General features: G+C 48.7%; 1 protein-coding gene across 12 annotated transcripts in view; it reads right to left on the reverse strand.

Annotated features, from left to right (window-relative positions):
- The window catches only part of UTRN (utrophin), a 473101-nt gene that overhangs the window by 33427 nt on the left and 415360 nt on the right, over positions 1-24314 (reverse strand). For all 12 annotated transcript variants that reach the window (XM_037844841.1, XM_037844842.1, XM_037844838.1 and 9 more), the window contains 5 exons: positions 19181-19382; positions 13064-13149; positions 8918-9075; positions 7640-7806; positions 3776-3887 (listed from right to left, as the gene is read on the reverse strand). In XM_037844841.1, coding sequence (XP_037700769.1) covers positions 3776-3887; positions 7640-7806; positions 8918-9075; positions 13064-13149; positions 19181-19382 — 725 coding nt within the window. The remainder of the gene's footprint in view (positions 1-3775; positions 3888-7639; positions 7807-8917; positions 9076-13063; positions 13150-19180; positions 19383-24314) is intronic.

Consider the following 24314-nt stretch of genomic DNA (forward strand, 5'->3'; position numbering starts at 1 on the left):
AGCTGGAAACAGATGAATTTTCACTCGAGATTCTCCACTGCCAACCAAAATGAGGATGACAGGAGAATTTTAAACTTTCCTTCGTTGTATTCCTTGGTGGAGAAATGCCCACTTCACACGGAGAGTGACTCCGAGCTCCTCCGTCCTTTGCTTGTGTCTGAACAGCTGCACAGCTGCAAGCGTGATTCTGTCCCCACTCACACGTCCAGCTGCACTTTCTTATCTTACATTGCTGACACCTACACACTACTGAGAAACATTGGAATGTGCCTGAAGTCTCTTGATTCCTGGATGTGAATCACAAAGAGCAGCGAGGCGAGATGCAGGAGAACCTGGAGCTCAGGACAGAACCCACACAGCTCGGAAACCACGCACACGAAGAGCAAAGCTCCAGAAAGCAGCTCCGACAGGACTACTCCCAAAGATGCCAAATAACTGAGAGGCCCAAACACCCGACTTTAATCACTGGACTCTTAACAAAACACAAAAAGAAACAAATAAAACCATGTTAGTTTTTAATGAACCAACAACTTGTCTGCGGGATCAATTCACGTGGGATGATATTCTTATCTAATTTCCTAACAAATCCTCCTGACGTACTTTTAACCGTTAAATACCAATACGAATAAGCTACCCAGAGGAAAACAAACAAGTACAAGAGGAAAATCAATGTTATACAAGAAACAACACAGGTATCTGGCACATGAGCAGTGATTAAACACCATCGCTTGAGCCTGCACAAGATTTATCTTTTAAATATACGAGTTGGGGTTCCTAAATGGTTCACGTGCACTTCTGAGCAGCACATCTCAATATCATAGGACTCATCTCAAAGACTCTCTCAATAGTCATTTTCCTCTAAATTGCAAAATAACCTCTTAGTTTTTATTTACATTTCATTGATTTCAACAGGTTGAATTTGAGACACATAGAAGTGTGCGGTTGACGGGAAGCCAGAGAGCTCGAGGAGATTTCAAACACAGAGTCAGACTCTGCTGCAATTGTGGAAAGGTGGAGTTTGGATGAAAGGAGAGAGAAAGGTGAAGGGCACCATATTCAGGGTACGTCATGTTGTTTCTTGAAGATGAACTCATGCAGCGCCCCATGAAAGAATTCTGGTATGTGCCAATTTGGAATATTGCAATGGCCGGGGGGTGGGGTGGTATGCAGGGGGTAAGAGTTTAAAAAGAAAAATCATTTCCTAGTGAAAAGAAAATTTCCACTTCATTTCCTCATCTAAATGCTTTCTTATAAATATCGTAAAATGCCTCATAAATCACGATAGCTCAGCATACTCCATTAGTTCCCTGCATCTGCAGACAAACATTGTCACAGATAATACGGTAAAAGGTAATACGTTTGGTGAAGGATTTGGGGATAGGAAATGAGTTTGAAGGTTCGAAACAAGGCTTATAAACCGCAGAGAGCTGGCTCAGGTACAGAAGTTAAAGAGGAAGGAGACTAAGTCCGGGAAGCGGCGGGAGCCCTTTCAGAATCAGTCGTGAAACACCACGGGAAACACAAGCATCGAGAGCCACGCGGGAAAGGCTGGGCCACCAGACACTCACGCGGTGCTGATGCCAATTATCTCTGCCCTGAACAAGTCCACATTCGAGCTCATTTTGCAGGCAGATCTCAATGAGCTGAGGAACACTGGGTAGAAGCTGGATGAACCAGAAATGAAGATTACTTAAAAGAGGACAGCAAACATTCAAAGAATGTGGCTACAAAGAAAGGCAGCCATGTTGGAAAGTGGTTAAATCAAGGAATTCACTACTAGCAAATGCAAGAGTGTACCCTTTAAAGACTCGGTGTGCACATCTCTCTAGCCATTTTACAAAAAGCTGTAAGGTCAAATAAAGGAAATAACCTGCCATAGAGATGGTTTATCAGTCAGCTGCTGAGAAGATTACCAGATAGGGCCAAAGAGGAAGTCATCCCCGTATGACGGATAAAATGGAACCCTACAAAGCACGACAGCCACCCTGCGGGCACTGGGTAACAAGGGGAGTTTGGGGTAATTTACAGATTTTATTTTAAAATGGAAGCTGGAGAGAGACATTAAGGGTATCAGTGATTCTAAGTGTGACATGAACACCAATGAAAAGAGTTCATGGCAGCCAGGATGATTCCAGAAGCAGAGATGGGAGATTTGATGACATTTTCCACGAAGCTCAGTTAATTTCTTTACCCTAAAACCTTTGTGATACCGGTTCAGTTTCCTCATAGAAAAAAGAAGATATTGGAATGGATGCAAACACTGTGGACACTTAGCAATTATATTCCTCAGTGCAAAGTGATAAACTGGCCTTTGGGTTCCTGTGATGAGCGTTTTGGGGTTTGGGATAATGTTCATTTGTCCTCAGAGTTGACTGCCCCGGGTGAACTTAAAAGTTAGGATGATGGAAGCAAGAGATAATGAACCTAATTAGCAGCAATGAAACATATATCTGAATGCGGTTAGAACGGGAGATGTTAGGTTATATGTATGGTAATAAAATGAAAATTAAAAAAAAATTCATGGAACTGCCAACAGTGAACCCAGTGAACCCTAAACAATGGACATAGTTAATGGTACAATTACAGAAATGTGCTTTCATCAGTTGTCACAAACACACCCCACCAATTATAGGGTGACATATGGGAATCCTGTATTTTATGCCTGATTGTTCTGCAAACCCACGACATATAGAAATTTTAAAAAAAGTCAAGATTCTAAACTCACAGAGCTGAGGAACCCAGTTACACAAGACCCACCAGATACCTCACAGGACTCGAGACTGCCGCTACTGAAAACTACATAACGTAAAACTTGAGAGGCAAGAACCAGGCTGCGATGCCAGGGGGTGGAGGAGAACTGACACACGAGCAGAGTGATGAGGACGTAGGGTGGTGCACAGCTCCGCAGGAGAGTAACTTGGCATCACGCATTTTGGCCATAAAAATACTCATATTCATTGACACAGATCATCTACTTGTAGTGCTTCATCCTATGGAAATGTAGCCTATACAATACGTGAGAAGAGCTATCTTCACACAGATATTTATAACAGTGTTGTTTATGTCACATCAGATAATTGAAAAAAAGCTAAATGCCCAAATTTAAGGGAATGGTTAGGTAAATTATAGTAATCCACTCAATTAAACAGTTTATAACCAAGGAAATTATACTGGATGAAAACTTGGAGGAACATTTGTGATTCAAAATGTTTAGTGAACATTCTGGGTCAAATTAAAATTTGGATTTTAGGATCAAAATGACATAAATACAAAATAAATAAAAATCTTAAAATCAGACACATGGAAAATATTGGAAGGTGGTTTATTTGGGAGCTAGATTTATGGATACTTTTAATTTCTCCATTTTTCACATTTTTACTAATGTGAATATAATATTGAACCATGAAAACTTCTTAAATATGTCCAGAAAAAATGTGATTTCTCATCAAACAATCATTTTCAAAGTAGGTCGTTGTGAGCTCTTGAAGAGTTTGCTACCAAGAAAGTTAAGTTTAAAATCAGAACACAGACAACAGTTTAATAAATAAATCTTTCTGAAAAATTGTAATTATTCTGTAAGGGCCAGATAATTCAACCTGGATGTATTTACTTAAAAGAAAACAAAACAAAAACAAAAATATGGCTAAGCAATCTTGTAAGTGATATTTTTCTTCCAGAAAACTTAAGAAAGTTTAGATACTAGTTAATTCAAAAGCAGCGCAGTCAATGACCAACGACCAGAAATCAGGTGCAAGCGCCAGTGGTGGGTACTCACGGGGACACAGTACTCCACCATCGGGTAGTGCAGCTTGTGGCCCTTGGCTGTTCGCCCAGAGAAGAAGCAGCTCTGGCAGACGTCGTAGTTGAAATGCTTCAGGCTCCGGTACCTGGAGGGCAGAGGGGAAGGGTCACCGGCTTGCGGGCGCAGGACTTTGCACCAGCACATCAACTGTGGTGGGCAATCTCATTCACTCAAATCACTACGGAAATAAAAGGTAAATTTCCCCAAATTGCAGGATTTGCTTAGCTTTGATCCAAATTAGGACACAGAGCATCTTGAATTTCACAGGGGAAGTTAATGAAACCAACTCCCAGGTAAGAAAAAGAAAAATTTGGGGAGCTCAAGTTTTTAAAACATGTTTCTGTATGTTTCAACACAGTGGGAAGACAAAGATGTTATGGGAAGAGAAAAAAAGAGAGTTGCGTTTATTACCTTGACATCAAATGTTAGAATATCAATTATATCATCAAAAAGGAAGGAACTCCAAATTCCCTCAAAAGGCATTATATTTTATGAAGGCATTTTCATATTTTGCTTAAATTGGTCATCAGAAAAAAGATTAAAGTAAGAAATACCCAGGAATAAAGAAACAAACTAAATAAAACCTGGATCACAATTCGTTCATGAACAGAAATAGGGTTTTTAACTCTCTTGCATAAGATTGACGTTGAACATCAACTTTCATTTGTGGAATCTTATTTAGGGGAGTGAAGCTCTAGAAGTTAAGTGTCCAGGGGTCTGAGCAGAAATCATCTTCTCTGGAGCCTCTGTGTTCACCAAGAACGTAAATCAGGCAAACATTCTGAAAACAATATTGAAAAATAAAGGACTAGGGATGAAAACAGAAACAAAGCATAAGATTCAATGAGTTTAACATCGTAAACTATCCAATGGTGAGTACCTTCTAAAGTCACCTGCCAAAGCACTTACAAACTGATCTGCAGAAAGTCAACCTGCTCTGGCAGGGAAGCCCCTGGGGTGACGCTGGCCCCCACATTCCCGGCATTTCTTGACCAGGGCCCGTCTGGCGTGCTCCCTTCTGGAGAGGCTTGGTCCTGCTGGCGTCCCTGTGGCTCGCAGCCACCTGCCGTCCTCCTCGGTCCTCCCTGTGGCCACTGGGCAGTGTCTGCTGTAATACGCTTCTCGCCTCTCTTGGGGACAGAGGGGAGCAAAGCAACACGAGGCTGAGTCTTGGGGCAGAGGGGTGGATTGTTGGGGTTCCCAAGGTGGTCATGTGGAAGAAGTAGGCTCCCTACTGCTCCTTCCTGGAGTGCGGACCCGAGAGCCAGATGGGCTTTCTTGCCAGCATGAGGGGACCTTGAAGACGGAGCTCATGAGTTTGGGAGCAGGAAGAAAGCAGGAACCCGGGACCCAGGTAGGCACAGAGAGCCCAGGCCGCCCGGCGCTGCTTCCTCTGGGTTTCTCTCACCTGGAGGAAAGGTGCACCTCCGGCTTGTTCACTCCACTATCCGGCAGCTGGAAGTGATCCAGGCTGAAAGCATTCCCAGCTCAGGGAACATTCCGTAAGGCCGGGCTTTCATTTAAATTTAATTTGGAAGCAATTAGAGAAAAGCTCTCCCAGTATTTATAAAAGTTCAGAGAAAATAAACACGTCTAAAGAGGCGGCTTGCTACGGAGACAGCTGGGCGAAGCTCAGGGTGTCTGGGGGCACAGGCACCTCTGTCTTCCTTTCTGCATCTGCTGTTTACTTCTTATGGCTGCAGAGGAGTGCCCCTTTACCTGCTCCATCCTGTTCAGGCCTAAAACCTCTGCAATTGCCACCTGATGGGAGAGTCCGGCGATGAGCGGCATTCTGACAGTGCTGTTGGTGACCTGCCGACTGCCCGCCGCCCGTGCAGAGGACTAAGCCAGCCCTGCCCACGCGTTAACCGCTGGGGGTTTCGGGATGAGCAGACTCAGCTTCAGGAAGGCCCAGGAGCAGATACGGACGGCAGCCCCGGCCTTGCCCCCTGGTGAGGCCCCTGCAGCCTGGACCCGGCCGTGGTCCACCCTGTGCCTTTATCCCGGCGACATCCACGGTGAGTTCCAGGTTAGCCCCGGAAATGTAACACGGCCAACTCAGCATGGACACCGCTCACCCTCCATGACTGCTCGCGAGTGTTTCCCCGTGAGGTAGCAGCTCCAGCTCATTCAAGACGAGCGAGGAATATAATGCACAACCACATACCCACAGCCCAGCTTCACGAAATCTTCATGCTTAGCAACAGTAGCTTCAGGTAAAAAGCGTTTTAAGAAATGAAGCTGTAAAGGAGCAATCAAAGACGAATTGTGCTTTGACCTGGGTCCTGGGTGCGTCTCTGGGAAGAAGTTAAGGGCCAGAGGTGATGGCTTTATACAAGCCCATCTCTTCCCAACTCTTCCCACATTGATCAACCTCACGTTTCCTGTGGTTTCGCATTACATTTTGCCTACAGAGTAATACATTTTGTCTAATAATCAATATCCTAAGTCAATTGCTCTGTTCAGTATCATCCTATCACATTCTAATATTGAGTCTCTTCTGAGAATTTATCCTCCTTTTTTAAACCATATTGATTAGAAACATGACTCCAGAATAAAAAGATCTAGATACGACTCCTGGCGTGTTTCCACGTGCCGGCGGCCCTGGGCGAGTTGTCGTGTCTGCAGGTCTTGGTTTCGTCGCGGGTGAAGCAGAGAGACTATCGGTCTTGCAGGGTTATAGGGAGAGCAAGCGAGATAACGAGCGCTCAGTGCCTGGCATACAGCAGGTGCTCAGCAAGCGGCAGCTGTCCTCGGCTCTGATGATGGTCTCCCCCGGGCTGTGTTCCCACCAGGGCCCGGGCTGGCCCCATCCCGGCCATTCCCTCTTCCCGCTGCCATCGCCGCCCCCCCAGGGCTTCAAGCGAGGCCCCCCGCAGCCGCCCATGAGTGCCGCCTCTCCCATCCGCTCTCCCAGCGCTCGCTCCACGTCCCGGGCTCCCTGTCCTCGGCTCCAGGCTCCTGCTGACCTTTCCACCTCCTCCCTGCCTGCCGTCCCACCTGCCCCCAACCCGCAGCCACAGCCTTTTGACGGCCCCCAGCCCTGCTGCAGGTCCCAGGGCGGCCGCGGAGCATCCGGCCGTGCCGGGCAGCTGAAGCCCTGCAAGACGCTGCGTCTATCAACAGCGACGACAAATGCCGTCAAGGGCCACCCCTGCACCGAGTCCTCCCCAGGTGGGACCACCAAGAACACATGAAGCCTCGGCCCGTGGCGGAGCAGATCCCCAAATTCACCCAGTGGTCCCCGGATTCCTCCAAAACAGAGAGTCTGCTGAGGGGTGCTGCCCACGATCCCAGAGACGAGGTGGAAGGCCCAGGACGGCCAAGAAGCGACGGCGGGGGACCAGTCTCGGGCCCGCGGCCAGCCTGCGCTGGGGCCCACGGTGAGTCCGACGCCCGTTGCCTGCAGCTGGGCACAGCTCCGCTCCCCGAGAAGGGGCAGAGGGCCGGCTCCCTCCCCGGGAAGTTGGCAGAAGCAGCGAGAAGTGGTCTGGTCGCCTCTCAGTTAGCATTTCAGTGTTGCTTCTGCTCAGAGTCTCACCCCAAAGGCCTCAGCATCCCCTAAATTCCCCAGGGCCATGTACCTACAGTCAGCCGTGCAATCACCAGGCATGCACACTCCTGTGGGGTGTAAACAGAAACCCACAGAAATCCCTGGTTCTGGAGCAGAGGAGCAGAAAGTGATGATAATAGTGATGCTACACAACCTTGAGGCAGGCTGTGGGAAGATGCACGTGGAGATGAGGACACCGGGCATCCAGCCTGTCCAGAGGGCAGCCCATGCGGGCAGGCGTGGGGCAGCGGGGCAGAGCACCTGACCCCCCCCGGGCGCCTCACCTGAACCCCACGATGGGGCACTCCTTGCAGATGTTGCACTTGGCCTGATGCTTCGCCGTCTCAGCTGCGGCCACGCGATGCAGGACGGGAAGCCACACCATGGACTGTGGCTCCAGATGCATCCAGTCTATGAACTCCTTCACGCTGATCTCCGGCTTGTTGTTGTTCTGCTGGGGAAATGGACGTGTTACAAGTGAAGAAAATGCCTTCTTTTAAACTGCAGCAAACGGTGTGGCATTACAGCCGTCCAAAAGTCTGTGCAGAAGTAAAAGGAGTGTTATATAATTCTTGCAGGTCAGCTAAGTTAAAAAATCTTTAAGTTTCATCAAGCGAGAATACTCTAGAATATAAAAATAGGGAAAGCAGAAATGATTATATAGAAGAAGAAAAAAAGTCCTCAGAGCTTATAATACTCAGATTTCTTTGTTTAAAAAAACACACAATTCTAGGTAACAGTTTCACTTAAATATTTTAATCCTATAAAACCTATTCTTCTAAGAAAATAGAAATTTATGAAAATAAAGACTCACTTAAAACCCAGCAGGTGAGTGGCCTCTTGTAAACGCTAACTAGGAACTGTTATTTCTGTGTTCCGCCATAGTCTCAGTAAATCCCTGCACTGGGCACGTGTTACACCAGCTTACTCGGCACCTTCCAAGCTACTCACGAAGGACGGTGTGAAACCCTCAGCCCCTCTAAACCCGAATACTCAGCAGTTTCCTGCGTGTGGGGTTAAAGTGGAGTCAGCTTACTCTTCCGCTGCTGAAATCACTCTATGAACCAAAACACAACTAAATCATAGCCACAATCTTCATTTGGCATTTTTTGTACCTCTAAAACTAGAGAAAGGGCCATTCTAAAACGTAATCACCCACGACATTTATCCTACCTAAAGATGTGGTGGGAGCATATTTTTCCTCAGCAATGATAATTCATTGGATAAGTTTTGGCAAAATATCTGTAATCTTGTACTTAATGCATAGGTATAATGTCAGCAGTAACATTCCTAAAATGTCTTTATGGACAGCAAACGTTAAAAAGAAACTTAAGCACCTTTCCAATTTAAAATTAATTAGTTACAACAGCATAGAGCTTTGTACATAATTTTCCTTTCATAGGCACATTCTCAAAGAAAATACTGTTATTTCAATAATACACCTATAACTTATATATGCACATTGTCACCCCTGAGGAACTCAGGGCATTTGTTATTCATTTTTTTAGTGACTATGTCCTGAGTCGCCCCCGGCCCCCCCGGGTGCCCGGCCCCATGCCCACCTGCTGGAAGCAGCTGCGGACGCTCGGCTCAATGTTGCTGCCGCCAAAGGCTGCCACCTCCCCGAGCTGCCGGGGGATCTGGATGGCGTCGTGGAGCAGGAGGCCCAGCTGCCTCTGGTCACACATCTCGGCTGGCCCGGCCACTTCCCTGAAGAGACCTGCGAGGGGAGGCCGGGTCAGGCGGGCAGCTCGAGGCCGCCCCGTCCTGCAAATTACAGCGCAGGAAATGGGGGCACTAAAAGCTGGCCGTTTGCGCCATGTTTAAGTGTATCCATCACATCCACGAAGCTGTGCTCTCTGCACCACCGTGCGTTTGCAGAGCCCTGCCATCCCCACAAACAGAAACTCCATTAAGCACTGACACCCATCCTCTCCTCGTGCCCCGGTACTCGCTAGTCTACTTTCACTGCCATCTACTTATTCCAGCTGTTTCATACTGGTGGAACAAGGCCACACGTGTTCCTTTGTGTCTGCTTCTTTCACTCAGCTCCAGCCACGTTGTCTCAGGTCTCAGAACTTTATTCCTGTTCGTGGCTGAATCCAACTCCACGGCATGGGCAGACCACGTTCTGTTTATCTGCTCAGCTGCTGATGGGCACTTGGGCTGCTCTGCCTTCCGGATCACCTGAGAAGGCTGCTGTGAGTGCTGGCATGTGGCCGTCTGTCTGTCTGAGCCCCTTGGCGTGTGGCCGTCTGTCTGAGCCCCTGTTCTCACTTCTTGGGTATATCCCTAACAGTTGAGCTTCTGGGTCATTTGGTAACTCTGTTCAAGTTTTTGAGGACCCCTTTAGTGCCTTTTACAAGAAATACATCACTGGGCAAAATACTCAACAAAACACAGGGAGAAAAAAGATTCCTTAAAGATTTTGTCATATTTCTAAATTCTTGTCAAGGCCCCTATTTTGATATTACAGTCAGAGGCAAAAAGCAGATGTGGGGACTGCGGCAGAGGGAAGTTCCAATGTGAGACCCAAAAATTCCAATAAATCTGCACCCAAGAGAGGCAGATGGGTATTCGGAGGGTGATGTGAGAACGTGGTTTTATAGAGACGAGACCCCAGGCATAAGCCCAAAGGACAGGCTAGACCCTCGCCAAGGCTCTCGGGAAAGTTCCGGAAGCAAGGGAGGGGTGGGGGGAACCCGACGTGGCCATTGCAAAATCAGTTCCCGATGGATTCCAGCTGACCTGGTAGGGACCTCTGCCACGGAGCTTAAAGAGCAAACCGTCTTGAATGTTAATTTTAACCAAGGAAATAATGAGGACGTGCTCTGTTATCACTGGGGAAATCAGAATTGTTAAGGACTGCAAAGTAAAAAAATAAAACCCTACAACATTTCCAGTCTCAATACTCCCGGTAAAGATTTAGATTAAGGATTCCAACCCAAGAGGTTTCTTATTTAATTAAGTCCTAAAATGGCATACTTCATGGATTAAATTAAATAGCACACATTTTCATTACAGGGGCTTCTGCTTCCCTTCCCATAATTTTTAAATTTCATGTGGAATTATAGGAAGGTTTACTGGCATTTGCAGAAAGCATGTCCACTATAGCACAGGGAGTGTGTGTGATAATGTACGCGGAGATACAGTCATCATTTGAAAGATAAGGCAGTGCAGATATGTTTGAGCACATGTGTAGACGAAGGACAGGCTGTCTTTTATATGGTGTATTTTGAAGAACTTGTTTATCGCTCTATTTCTGCAGCCACCATGTGGTATCACTTCTGCTCTCAGGTCACTCTCTGATAATCAGCTTGAAAAGAAAAGGAAGGGATCGCTGGGCTGGGAAATCAGACCAAGTGCACATTTTTCAGATTCATGACAAGCTTTGGGGCTGGGTTTGCATTGGTTCCGAGAAAGCTCAGTCCTCTGCTATCGCAGTCCTTTCAGAACGCTGCTTCCACACGCGGGCGGGAGCAGGCCTAGGTCACAGAACACGCTCGCCCCTTCTAACCCAGTGTAGACGCTCTCCACACCCTCCCCTTCTAACCCAGTTTCTAACCCAGTGCAGACCCTTTCCACACCCTCCCCTTCTAACCCAGTGCAGACCCTCTCCACACCCTCCCATTCTAACCCAGTGCAGACGCTCTCCACACCCTCCCCTTCTAACCCAGTGCAGATGCTCTCCACACCCGCCCCTTCTAACCCAGTGTAGACCCTCTCCACACCCTCCCTTCTAACCCAGTGCAGACTCTCTCCACACCCTCCCCTTCTAACCCAGTGCAGATGCTCTCCACACCTGCCCCTTCTAACCCAGTGTAGACCCTCTCCACACCCTCCCCTTCTAACCCAGTGCAGACCCTCTCCACACCCTCCCATTCTAACCCAGTGTAGACGCTCTCCACACCCTCCCCTTCTAACCCAGTGCAGATGCTCTCCACACCCGCCCCTTCTAACCCAGTGTAGACCCTCTCCACACCCTCCCCTTCTAACCCAGTGCAGACCCTCTCCACACCCTCCCATTCTAACCCAGTGTAGACGCTCTCCACACCCTCCCCTTCTAACCCAGTGCAGACTCTCTCCACACCCTCCCCTTCTAACCCAGTGCAGATGCTCTCCACACCTGCCCCTTCTAACCCAGTGTAGACCCTCTCCACACCCTCCCCTTCTAACCCAGTGCAGACCCTCTCCACACCCTCCCCTTCTAACCCAGTGCAGACCCTCTCCACACCCTCCCCTTCTAACCCAGTGCAGATGCTCTCCACACCTGCCCTTTCTAACCCAGTGCAGACCCTCCCCCACTCACTGTAGACATGAGAACGTTTTTCACTTTGGAAACCGTATCTTTTGACCATTATGTCACTGAAGATTATTTAAAATCAGGATAAATAATCCAGGTAAATTAAATTCTGGATCAAGTGCCACAAAACACAAGCCCCTGTGCAAAGCTTTTCTGCCTGGCTTGAGGGGCTCTGACCCCTTCCAGGCACGTGGTCCCAGGACCCTGCAATCAGCTTTTCACTGCACAAAAACCTATACCCCTTTCCACTAGCAATCTTGTAACATACAAGAAACGGGAGCCGCCAGGTTCTAGACCTGAAATTCAAAGTCAATCCTGGGATACAATTTACATACACACGTTCATATACACCGCAGAAAGTGCTAAGTTTACAGGCACGGGATCAAGTGCCCCCTTGTTTTCCATCTCTCTTCATTCATGAATTAGCCCTAACTCTCTCCCCAGATGTGGAAGTATCTGTAAACAATTATCTGGGACTAGGCACAGCAGAATCCAATGACCCCTACTTTATGGGCAAATTTAAATCAAAGCTGTTTTATAGTAGAGAAGTGTTTGAGGACATTCAGCAATTTCTACGCTATCTCTAGACACTTTCAATGCACAACCTCTAAGTCCTTACAAAACAGAAGGTGCTAGCTTCCTTTTACAGTTGAAGAAAATGTGCTAAATTTCAGCTTCCTAAACTAAAACGGGAGTAACATCACCTCTCGACTGGGACAAAGGGAGGGTCTTGTAGCCTGAGACCCTCAGCCACTGAGGGGGGCAGCTCAGCCTGGAAGGCAGGCTCCCCAGGCCCTTCCCCGATGCCCAGAGACCCTTCATTAGCAGCAGCCAAAGGGGCAACGCTGACTCATGTGGGGGATATAAACAAGTGTGACAAAACAATAAAGGTTTCACTTTTTACTTTGTCACAACTTCAAAATATAATTATTTAGGATTATTATCTATGTCTATAAAACTTCTAGTCCATCTTAACATATTTTTTAGCATTGGAAGAAAGGATACAGAAATGTTAAAGAACTTGGGCTTTGGAGTGAGAAATATCTAGGATCAAATCCTAGCCCCACTGCTCACTGCTGTGCAGCCTGGGACCAGTTTCTGAACCCACCTCGGCATTAATTTTCTTGCGGAAAATGGACATCATAAGGGGAGAGAGTTCTAGAATTAAATGAGCTACAGCTGCAGTCGGCAGCTGGCCTCCCAAGCCATCATCAGCTCTCCTCTCACACAGGTCCAGGCCCCTTGGCACCGGCTCCCTCCATCTCCCTGGTTCATGTGCAGAAGGGTTAAAAACAGGGGGACTATTAATATTAGTAGATTGTATGAAGTAGGTCCCCAATAAGTTGCTGTTACCACTATAGTCATTACTAAGAGCACTGCTGGGAGTGGAAAAGGCTGTACGCACATCTGTATTTTTCCTCCAGGAGACCTTTGGAGAGAGACAGCAATCCAATCTTCAGACTCTGCACTCTGATTTTCCCCGTCCGACCTCTGAAATTACAAGGGTCTCAGTGAGTCAGATGCACTTAAAACTGTGTACACTGTATTAATTTTTTTCTAAGTACCTATTTTCTTGAGGGTAAGCCATTAAAAAAGAATTGCATCTGGAAGAAAAACTTCTTTTTTCGATTCTACCTTATCTATGCATTTCATAACCAATTACTGCTAACCCAGTGCTGTAGATTGATGATATATTTTAATATGTTTAAATTACCCCAGAAGAACTGGCAGCCTGAAGCCTGTGTATGCACAATACGTGAACTGAGAAGAGTGAACCAAAGCAAAGGGAAAACGGTAATGGCAAAGCTGAAACTAGGTTCTTCTCATAAATGCTATGAATTAAAAGGTATCTGTTAATACTGAAAATGAAAGACCCAAAATGAATAGCTAGTACTATACAGAATATGCATGTCACTCGGCACGGCAAGAAAGGGCTACGATATATCTAAAAAGAAATGTACGGGAACTGACTAGAAGGTTAGCCATCTATTGTAACTTGCTGAAAAGAAAACATAAAACTAATTGCCTTCCTTTATGTTGATCTTTTTCAATGCCGTTTTTATAAATCACAAGTGTGATGATAACATTCAACGGGCTTGACAGGTGCAGAATCTCTACCTGAGCAGCATCACATGATAATTAAATACAAACTGTATAAACTGATCAACAGCAGGAAGAGTTGCACACGGTGCCAGTGAAAAACCATTTCATTTTCACTTCTAAGATGGACAGAAGAAAACCTCTGTTTCATCTTTATAAGCAGAGAGCTGTTTTTATTCCATCTTGTCTCAAAGAATTGCTGAGCTGTTGACCAAATGCGAGCCCTGGATTAGGTCCCGGGGTAGGCAGGGGAAGACGCAGGAGCTGGATAAATCAAGAACATCCGTCCTTGCCCCGGCGGAGCACGCGGTCCAGAGCACGCGGTCCAGAGCACGCGGTCCAGAGTGGAAGCCTTCACTGCTATCCCTCACTTCAGGGTCTCTTCAGTTTCCAGTTCAGATTTTCACTGTTGTTTTCTCATGACTTTTTTTTTCAATTTCTAAGCAGAGTACACTTAAAGTCTATTACTAAATGGTTACATAATTAAATGAATACATAAAATTTAGTCATACATGTTTAAAAAACAGATGAGTATGTGGTATCATGTTTTAATTTTAGGTAGTCTTATTGCAATCTATTTGAATATTGGTTTTATTGACATTTTTACTATTAATACTAATTGAAATTCTTCCATTCTCAAATTATAAATACTCACACATTTCTGTATAGATACAGTGACATATAAAATATAAATTAAACAGAAAAAGAAAACCGGCTTAGGGACTGATGAAATATACTTTTAAAATAGCCCATCAATAGTGTAGAGTTTATACTGTTACAAGAAATAAAACAAAATAGAGTTTCTGTGGCTAAGAGACTTGAAGTGGAGCCGGGAGGTCCTGCTGGAGGCGACTCTTAGGCAGATCCAGGCAGAGATCACCAACCGCCGAACTAAAAAGCCTCGAGCGCACAATTCTCAAAGGCCCAAGGACATTCGGACCATAAAACAAACCACAAGATGAAGAAGTCAGTTAACTAACCTGAAGGACAACTGTAGTTCCCCAAATATCCACCAGTCACAACCAGTCTAATCTTCTTTTCCTTTAAAACCCTTGCCTGGAAATGCCAAGGCGGGACATGATTTGTGCTACTGCCTGACTCTGTTGTATTCCCCAAATTGCACCTCTAAGACCCCAAGTAAACGCCTTTGTTGCGTGGCAGCTTGGTTCCTGATTTCTCAGCTGACCATACTCTATTAAATCACACCCAACACACTTATTCAGTCCTTACTGTGTGGGTATACAACGTTCAAATTTACCTGTGAAATGATTCATTCCCAAATTTTAAAATAAATATAGCCATTATCGCAAGGATTTCTAAGATAATGTAGTCATCCCAGTTTTTCACAATTATAGAAGAACTAATTTCAAATTAATCCCATACTGAGCTTTGCTATAAATTGTGTTTCTATTTCATATTTTTTAGGAGTTTCCTGATTATCACATGGAAATAGGCAACAGCTGCCTTTTTCCCTTCAGAAATAGAGAACCGTGTGTCTCCTGGATGTTTCCTGGATGCAGTCAGAGGCCAATGGGGAGACGGTGCTGAGGGCATGAACAGGCTGGGCCAGGCTCGCGGCTGCGGATGGGGCAGTCCCTGAAGGGAATGGAGCGCGTTGGGGTGGCCCGCAGGCCCCGCAGAGGACAGCCCGGCTGTCAGGACGGGAACCTCCACGAGGGCCAGCCGTGACCCTGGAATCACCCCATCCACCCAACGGACCAAAGCACAAAGCAAAGCCACGTGATTCCTGCCCCTGATGCGCTTACGAGCCGCTGGGCAGGTGAGCAGGACACCCAGGGCCTCACAGGTAGACACGTGCTGGCCTCGGGGTGCAGACATAAGGAATTCAGTGCCAGACCGTGGAGGCCGACGCGTCGCGGTCGTCAGGGGTCAGCGGCCAGCCGAGCCGCACTGTCTCACCGCGTGGGCTGGAGGCCACGGGTCTGACCTGGAGGCACGGCTGGGCCACCCAGAAAGCCACGTGTCACAGGCCAGGCCTGACGCGAGGACGGAGGCCCTGAGCACCCAGGGCTGGGCACACTGGGTGGGGCCGGGACAGGGACGCGGCCCAGATGCCAGGACCAGAGGAGAGAAGGGTCTGGTTCCAGAGATGCCCGAGCTCAGCGGCAAGAGGTGGCCGGACGTTTCCTAGAGAGACTGCGGTCGAGCCGGGCTCCAGGACACGGTGACATTCCAGCCCCTACCCTGGGAGGCGGCCTCTTTCCGAGAGAGGGGCACTGAAATGTAAACCAGGCAATACTGGAGCAGGGGGTCCGAATCCCGTGACTGGGTCCTTGTGAGAAGAAGGGAAGACAGACAGACAGACACTAGACAAGATGGACACGTGCAGATGGGGCAGCAGTGCAGTCAGGCAGAGGCCACGGATCCCCAAGCAGCCCCGAGCCGGGAGAGGTGGGGGGAGCTCCCTGGGGGCCTTCCAAGGGGCTTCCCGCGCCACGGCTGAGGGACACTGCGTTCCTGTCGCTTGAAGCCCCCCGCTCCGTGCTGCTTGGTCTCGGGAGCCCGGGAGGCCACACGGCGAGCGCACGCAGGCTGATTCCCCGGCAGCTTTCCCAAGCAAGTCCCCAAGTTAGCTCACCTGGGAGGGCGTCTACCCATAAAGTTAAAATTATATCCACCTTGGAATAGTGAACTGCAATGACGGAGTTCAGCACGGAAGGTTAATAGTTTCTGGAGGGACGGATACATTGAAACCAAGTGTTCCAGACTATTGCTTTAAATCCTCATTTAAATTTGATCTCCATTAAATTGAGAAGGACAGTTGAGAAATTAGGACTTTTTAACCCGGGAAGATGAAGATGGAGGCGAGGCTGTGAATCATAAACGGAATCAATTTTAACTTTGTAGTTTATAAAGTCCACTTACATTTATTAGCTCGGTTGCCCCCACAGTCACCTTATTACGTGTGGTAAGCAGAGCGGATATTTTTATCTCAGTTTTTCAGATGAGAAATTGAGATGTCAAAAGTTAAGTGGCTGCTAAGTCACACAGCAATGAGATTCAGGACTTTGGGTTCTTTTCATCCACAGCAGAAGAAAATAGAGCACTTTCCCCACAAAATTCAGAGTATTTGGAGGAGCTGGGTACGTGTAAAATTTGAAACCAAGAGTTTACTTAAAATGATTTTTAAAACACTGTTTTTTCTAGATACGGCAATGTGGGACGAATAATCCCATGACTATCAAAACACCGGGATCCCAGCTCTACCATCTACTGAGGTGGGTGGCTGTGGATAAATCATCTGCCTCACTGGGTCAGTTTCTCGATAAGGAAAATGGAGAGAGCAGAACAGACAATCTCCCAAGTCCTTCTAGCTCCAGAATTCCGTGCCTTAGGGGAAGTGCATCATTCATTACGTGAAGAGCTGGGTGAGGCTGAAAAGGTCAGTCCCAGCTGCATCTTACAGCACCAAGTAAGGCAGCCGCCAACGCACGGCTCGTGAACAAAAATCAGAATGGCTGCAGGAAGGGAGGGTTAGATCCCAGCATCGTTCCCGAGGTTCAGGCTTCTCGGGAATCTCTACCTGTCCTGGTACTCAGAGGGGGTTTCCATCACATTTTCCAAGGGAACTAGGGCTTGATGGACAAGCCACAGTTTTTAGGGGATGCTAACAGTTGGGCGATCACCTCTGGCCACTGAGAGACCCCCGTGGGGGGTTGATCCATGTCCTCCTGTCTAGACAGACAGCTGGACGGACAGGCATCTTCCAACCCAGCCTCATCTCCACTACAGTCCTCTGACATGGAAAGAAGATGGAAAATGAGAAATGTCGAGACACTGGCTTTCTAACAAGAACTGGTCCCTTACAGTGGCGTTCCCCACGTGTTCACGCGTGACAGCGGGAAATGGAAACTGCCGACACGGAAGGCCCTAGAACAGGAGGTGCAGAACTTCACACGCGGCGGCCATCCATCCCGCGGGCTGCCCAGCCTGTGCCCAGATCCCCAGAACAGGACTCAAGGCTCCGTCTCCGCCATATTCCACGCAAGCACCCTCTGAACCTGCCACGCTCCCTGGGACAGTAAATTCAGTTGCAGTTCAAACACCAAACTACCAGCTTTTCAGTGAATTTACTATAGAAAACATCTCTTTTCGGGATTTAAAAATATTGAAGAGCAACTTAATCATGGATTAATGCTAGTGGTAGTATTTTACCCAGGACGGTCAAGATCTGCATTAAAATAAACTGTATTAAAACACAGCACACCAGACACAGGGCACCCCATTCACCATGGAGACTGCCTGGCAGCCGTCTGCTCTTCAGAGAGATTTTTAAGAGCCTTCGGCACACAATGGCTATTTGATTTTTTAAAAAATACGCTGTCATGATATTTTTGAAAGTGGAAAAATAAACGGTTTTTCTAATTAAAAATAAGCAAAATTTTAGTTCGATCATCTCTAAAGCAATTGTCATCATTGACTTCTTGCAGAGTCCACAGGCTGTCAAGCACGTGTGATTCATGAACTAGCACATCTTCTTTCTCTCTAAATCAAATAAAAGCTGACAAACACAAAGTTTCATAGAGCTAATTAAAGGAAAATGACTTTTAGGGCCTGAGCGGAAAATGACGGTTTTAAATTTCTTATTTTGCCTTGGCATAGTTTAAGTCCCTGCTAGAAAAATGAAATCATTCCAAAGGCTGCAGAAGTGGGAGCCCCAGCAGACCTTTCTGAATTGATTATTTCACAAATGCACTGACTTACTCGAGAGAGCCAAATTAACAGAGTTGAGAAGGCTCCTTAGGTAACAGTGAATTCCTAGTTAAGTTCCAGTTTTAGAGCGTCCTATGGCACAAATTATTTTTTAAAATTATATACTGTTGCCATAAAGCCTATTTTATAATAAATAATAAAGCTAATTTTATAATAAATACAAATTCAAGTATAAATACAAATTCAAAGTCACTATTAAGTTGTTATTCAAATGTTGCAGAGCAGATTATTATGAGCCAATGGATGATTTTAATCCATAACAAGAAATACAAGATTTTATCTTTTGGAGGAAGGGGTCCTACACAGCATTACGGAAGACAAAGAAATAGACTCCGCTAGGTGAGGTTCCCCATAGCTTCTCGCTGAAGAATACTGAAAGTCTGATATTCTGATATATCACCATTTACAAATGAGAGGAATAAAAATGCAACAAATAATAAGAGTCTAAATAAACTGAGGCAAAATCTTAAAATGATGAGGTACATTCTTTTTGGTTCTATTGTTGGTTAGAAGCCCAATGACTTGGAAAGTCATTCACTTCCAAAAGGAACGTAAATATATCCACAGGGAAAACTATTTAAAAGTAAACACCCAATTTTTCTTTAAATTCACTTAAAAATGCCAGGGGCTTTCTATACCGACACACGCCTCGTGCCAGGCGCACGTCAGGGGCCGGGTGCACACTCACGTGTCGTAGACGTTGAGCAGCCAGTTGAGGCACATGTCCACGCAGAGTGGGACCCTGACCAGGTCCTTGTGCAGCTGCCCGAGGCCCTCGTAGGCCGTGGTCAGGCAGCTGACGACGTCGGGGACCCCCAGCAGCTGGTCGTTCTGGGTCAGCTGGTGCTGCTGGAAAACGTCATTCGTCGTGCTCAGCTCCAGGAGGTCCACTGCCCCGGTGAGAGAGGGAATACACACGTCATTATGTTACAAACACCACTCTGGTTTCGACAATTTAGCTTTATCCTTCAATTTAAGAATCTGTCCTTTGTAGTTAATTTCAATTTTTTTAAAAAATTATAGAGCCTCTTCTTTTATGCACATTTCCATGCTTCAAACTCTGAACTTGCTTTTCAGTTTTATCCCATTTGTTTTTTTTTTGCTCTTCGGAATAGCCATTTTTCCTACTTCCCTTCTCTGGCATCCCCATCCCCAGGCTGCTTCTCCTTCCAAACACAGAGGGTGATCTTCCCTAAGTCTGCTCCCAACGCACAACATCTCCCACGTCCCACTGCCGCTGCATCCCGACCCTCAGAACCAGCTGCTCGCCACCCTCATTCACCCTTCACCTCGCTGCCCCATAGACTGTGCTTATGCAGGTTCTAAAGTGTGAGGCACGTGACAGAAAGTTCCCCAAGATGCTTCAGGCTGGGCAGAAAGACCAGAGCCCCTGCCTGCTGGGTCGCGCCGTGGCTGTCTGGCCGCAAGCTGGTGTGTGGCTGGGGTGGGAAAGCTCCCCTCCGAGGACGCACATCCACTGGCCGACAGGGGCTCGCTCCCTCCTCACCCCCATGGGCGGGACAAACCTGTGGGCCTGGGGTGCCACGAGGGAGGCAGAAGTTCTGCTCTCAACATGGCTGGTCCCAGGGACGGGGCACGGCGCCGATGGCCTCCCCGGAGGATGGGCAGGGGGCTTCCGAGGGAATGGCCCACTTCTCAGGGGGCATTGTGGCATGGAGGCCCAATGTGGGTGCCTTTGAAACGGGCCTTGGGAGCAGTTAAGACCCCTGCGGTCCCGGGGGAAAGGATCCCAGGAGAAGGCACTGAGGAGAAGACGCAAACCACAGCAAGTTGGGGGCGGCGGGGGTCATGCAAGGGGGCGTGTGGGGCAGGCAGAAGAGGGGCGCAGACGGAAAAGAGACATCTGCCGCACGCTTGGGGGCCCGACGTGGCTGCCACGTTTTCCAGGAAGCACTTTGCTTCTACTAATCAGAGGAATTACTTTTTCCTCTATGTTCCAGTTTGCTAATGCTATCTTTTTGCGAAACAACAGAAATGGATTGGCTTTTATAAAGGGAGTTTATTTGGTTACAAAGTTATACTCTTAAGGCCATAAAGTGTCCAAGATAAGGGGGTACCTTCACGGGATGCCAGTGGTGTCTGGAAAACCTCTGTTAGCTGGGAAGGCACGTGGCTGGAGTCTGCTCCAAAGTTCTGGTTTCAAAATGGCTTTCTCCCAGGACGTTCCTCTCTAGGCTGCAGTTCCTCAAAAATGTCACTCTCAGTTGCACTTGGGGTATTTGTCCTCTCTCAGCTTCTCTAGAGCAAGAGTCTGCTTTCAACTGCCGTCTTCAAACCGTCTCTCATCTGCAGCTCCTGTGCTTTCTTCAAAGTGTCCCTCTTGGCTGTAGCAGGCTCGCTCCTCCTGTCTGAGCTTACATAGGGCTCCAGTAAACTAATGAAGGCCCATGCTGAATGGGTGGGGTCACACCTCCATGGAAACTATCTAATCAGAGTCATCACCCACAGTTGGGTGGGGTACATTTCCATGGAAACAACCTAATCCAAACGTACCAACTTAATCCCCACTAATGCGTCTGTCCCCACAAGATCACATCAAAGAACATGGCTTTTTCTGGGGGTCATAATACATACAAACCAGTACACTCTACTTACGGACTATTTTAAAAATATCAGTCTATGGAATCATATTTACGGCTGAATGTGTCCCACAGTTTGGCCTATTCACCCACCTGCCCCCTTCCAGCTCCACCTACGCCACCTTAGACATGGTGCCCCATCCCACAGGCCTCGGTCCCCATGGGGAGGTTGTGGGCGCCTGTACAGGGCTGCTGTGAGGGGAGCATGCATGAGAAAACTCACGGGAGGCGCTTGGCACCGTGGTGCCAAGGGGGGGGGGCTAAGGGGGCCGCCACCGCCAGGTGCCGGGGGACCCCAGGGAACCCCCCCCTGCTCCAGAGGCAGCAGGCCAGGCCAATGCCTCAACTTCAGACCCCTGCCCAGTTTCTGGCCCCCTTAGGGCAGCCCTGGGAGACCAACACAGGCCTGTGTTATTATTATTTATTAATCAACTTTGAGCCATTCATTGGCTCACAAAAAAGGGGGGAAACAAAGCAGATTGTCAAAGCATCAGTGTCGCTATATCTTGTGGCTGTGGCGCTAAGCCTCCTCCATCAAAATGCATGGGAATGAGAAGTTACAGCAGACCCACCCCTTGGAGATCTGCCCACGGAGAGGACTGCTTCCTACAGTCCTCCCACATCCATATCTAATTTTTTAACATTAAAAGAAATAAGCTGTGGGAATTTTTTTTTCAGTATAACTATTTCTTCTTTGATACAAAACTGTTTCCTAAAAAAATACAATGACTTATTTTGACAGCTAAATAAAATGAGTAAATAGCTTCCTTTGTATTTATCTATTTTTAACCATTGAATAACCACTAATTTTGAATTCATAAAAACGTTTGTGAAATGAGTCCATCCTAGCTGCTTAAAGGGCAAAGAAATTTTTTTCAAATCATCTACAATGGAAAAGAACTGCTTTAAAATTATACAGATTAAAGTGATTTGTAAAGCAACTCCACAGACAAGATGATTTTAAAAAGACAAAGAGAAAGAGACCAGTGTAAAAGGTGTGAGTCTGGAGAACAGGCCAATTCTTTTCCGTCAGGGGTCAGAGGCACCTGGAAAACACTCAGGCCAGCGCCGGGGCCGCGCGGGGGTCGGGGCCGGGGCCAGGGGCTCGGAGCAGCGCCCGGGGTTTCCCGTGTCCTTCCCAGGCCGCCTCTCGCGGCAGGGGCTCCCCACACACCCGCAGCCCCCGACACGCAGAGCCTCTCCAAGGCCCGCCCTGGGGGTGCGTGCGCCCCACGCCCCGAGTCCCCGCGCCTGCCCTCGGCCTGAGCCCGCAGCCCCGAAGTGCTCCAGGGAGAGGCCTTTACGGAGCCCCGGAGCACCGGGATCCTCTCCTCTCAGGAGGAGACAAACCACAGCCCCTGCGGTAAAGGAAAAGGGCAGAACTGGGCTCCAGCCCACGTTGGGCACCGTCTTTAACCCCGCGTAGGAGGCCGCAGAGTAGGGTACAGAAGCACCCCATTCTCCTCCGACCCTGCACTTCCGCCACGGTCCCCTGGCTCTGTCCACTTAGCCGGGCCCCCCGGCACCTGCTGCCCCTCCCCCAGCACCCGCCGCCCCTCCCCCAGCACCCGTCAGCCCCTCCCCCAGCACCCGCCTCCCCTCCCCCAGCACCCGCCGCCCCTCCCCCAGCACCCGCCGCCCCTCCCCCAGCACCCGTCAGCCCCTCCCCCAGCACCTGTCAGCTCCTGTTCCGAGCACCTGTGCCCCCTCTCTCCACAAGTGCCCAGCCACCAAACCCCAGCAACGTCAGTTCTCCCCACACCACCCCTCGCTGCCCCTCCGGCCACCATGGCCCAGCTCAGCCCTGAAGGCCTTCGACAGAACACTTCCTGCCCGCTGTCCCCTAGGCCTCCAGCTCCAAACGCCCACAAAATGGAAAACGGTTCCACAGCCTTGTAGAGAGACAGCCACTTTAAACGCACACTCCGAGAGCTTAGGGGCAGAGCCCTGGGGAGTCAGAAAAGGCCCGGTGAGAGCAGTGGCCCTTGGCTGGGCCGGGCCTCTGTGGTCCTCGGGTACGGACAGACAGATCCCCAGCGGCTCCACACGGACGTCCGGTGCCCCGTGCCGCCTGGACTCGGGATGGAACTCCCGTCCCGCCCCGGATGGGGAGCCACAAGCCCCCGTGTGCCTTGTGGGGCCTGGCAGGGCCCCCCCACTCCTGTGACAGCTGTCGCTTCAGCTCCTCCTTCCTCTCCCACGGAGGATTTAAACCGAAACAGAGGCAAGTGTGCGACACGCCGAGTGAAGAAACGGGGCAGCCCTCGCCCCACTGCAGGGCTGAGAGCAGCAGAGCACTGCCCACACCCACCTCTGCAGCCCCCCGGAAAGCCCGAGTCTCCCCCTGTGATCACAGGTGGAGCCCTAACCTGCTAACTTTTCATTTAGAAAATATCCCCATATCCCCGAAACAGCACCTAGTTTACATGTTTTTGAGCCGTGTGTAAGTTGAACTGATCTGCACACGTTTCTTCTCCTCTTGATTTCTTCACTTGACTTGGCAGTTTCAGATTCCTCACACGGAGGCTGGCTGCTGGCTCATTTCTTTCTGCTGCTGCATCATAACCCATCCAAGGATGTGCCAAAGTTAAAGAACTTTCACTGTGAAAAACGCTGCTCTAAGCTTCGGCCTCAAATCCCTCCTGAGGGACTCCCCTGAGGTGGGAGTTGCACGAGGCCAAAGTGGGGAAGGGAAGGGCATGTCCCTCCCACGAAAGCCGAGTCCTCTTGGGGAGACAGACAACAAACAAGCAAGTAAATTTAACGGTAAAAGTGTGGGTGTCGTGTAAGGAAAGGAGGAGCAGGAGACGGAGTACGCAGCAGCTGCTGGAGAGCGGAGCCCAGAGGGGCCTGTCCACGGCGGGGGACAAGGGCGACGGCAGCTGGAGAGGACAAGCCACAAGCTCTCCGGGCGGGGGGACAGAACACAGTGCACATGCTGCCCCCCAGCTCAGCTCCCGGTGGTCAGAGCATCCCAGGGAGCGGGGAGGGCGTGAGCTGGACAGAGGACGGACAGACGGACGAAGGCAGAGGCCGCTTCATTCTCGGGTGACGGGTGGTGCTGTCAGCAGAGGGCTCCGTGTCCAGTGCAGCTGTCTGTCCCCGCCACCTCTCTGCAGAGCGAGCTCTTGGGTCGTGTGCCCGGCGGGGACCTCCACAAAATACGGGACAGGCCTGAGGCCGTCCCCGCTGGGGATGGGGTGTTCCCTGGTGTGACGAGAC

Source organism: Choloepus didactylus, chromosome 7 (assembly GCF_015220235.1).
Source record: "Choloepus didactylus isolate mChoDid1 chromosome 7, mChoDid1.pri, whole genome shotgun sequence".
NCBI lineage: Eukaryota > Metazoa > Chordata > Mammalia > Pilosa > Megalonychidae > Choloepus > Choloepus didactylus.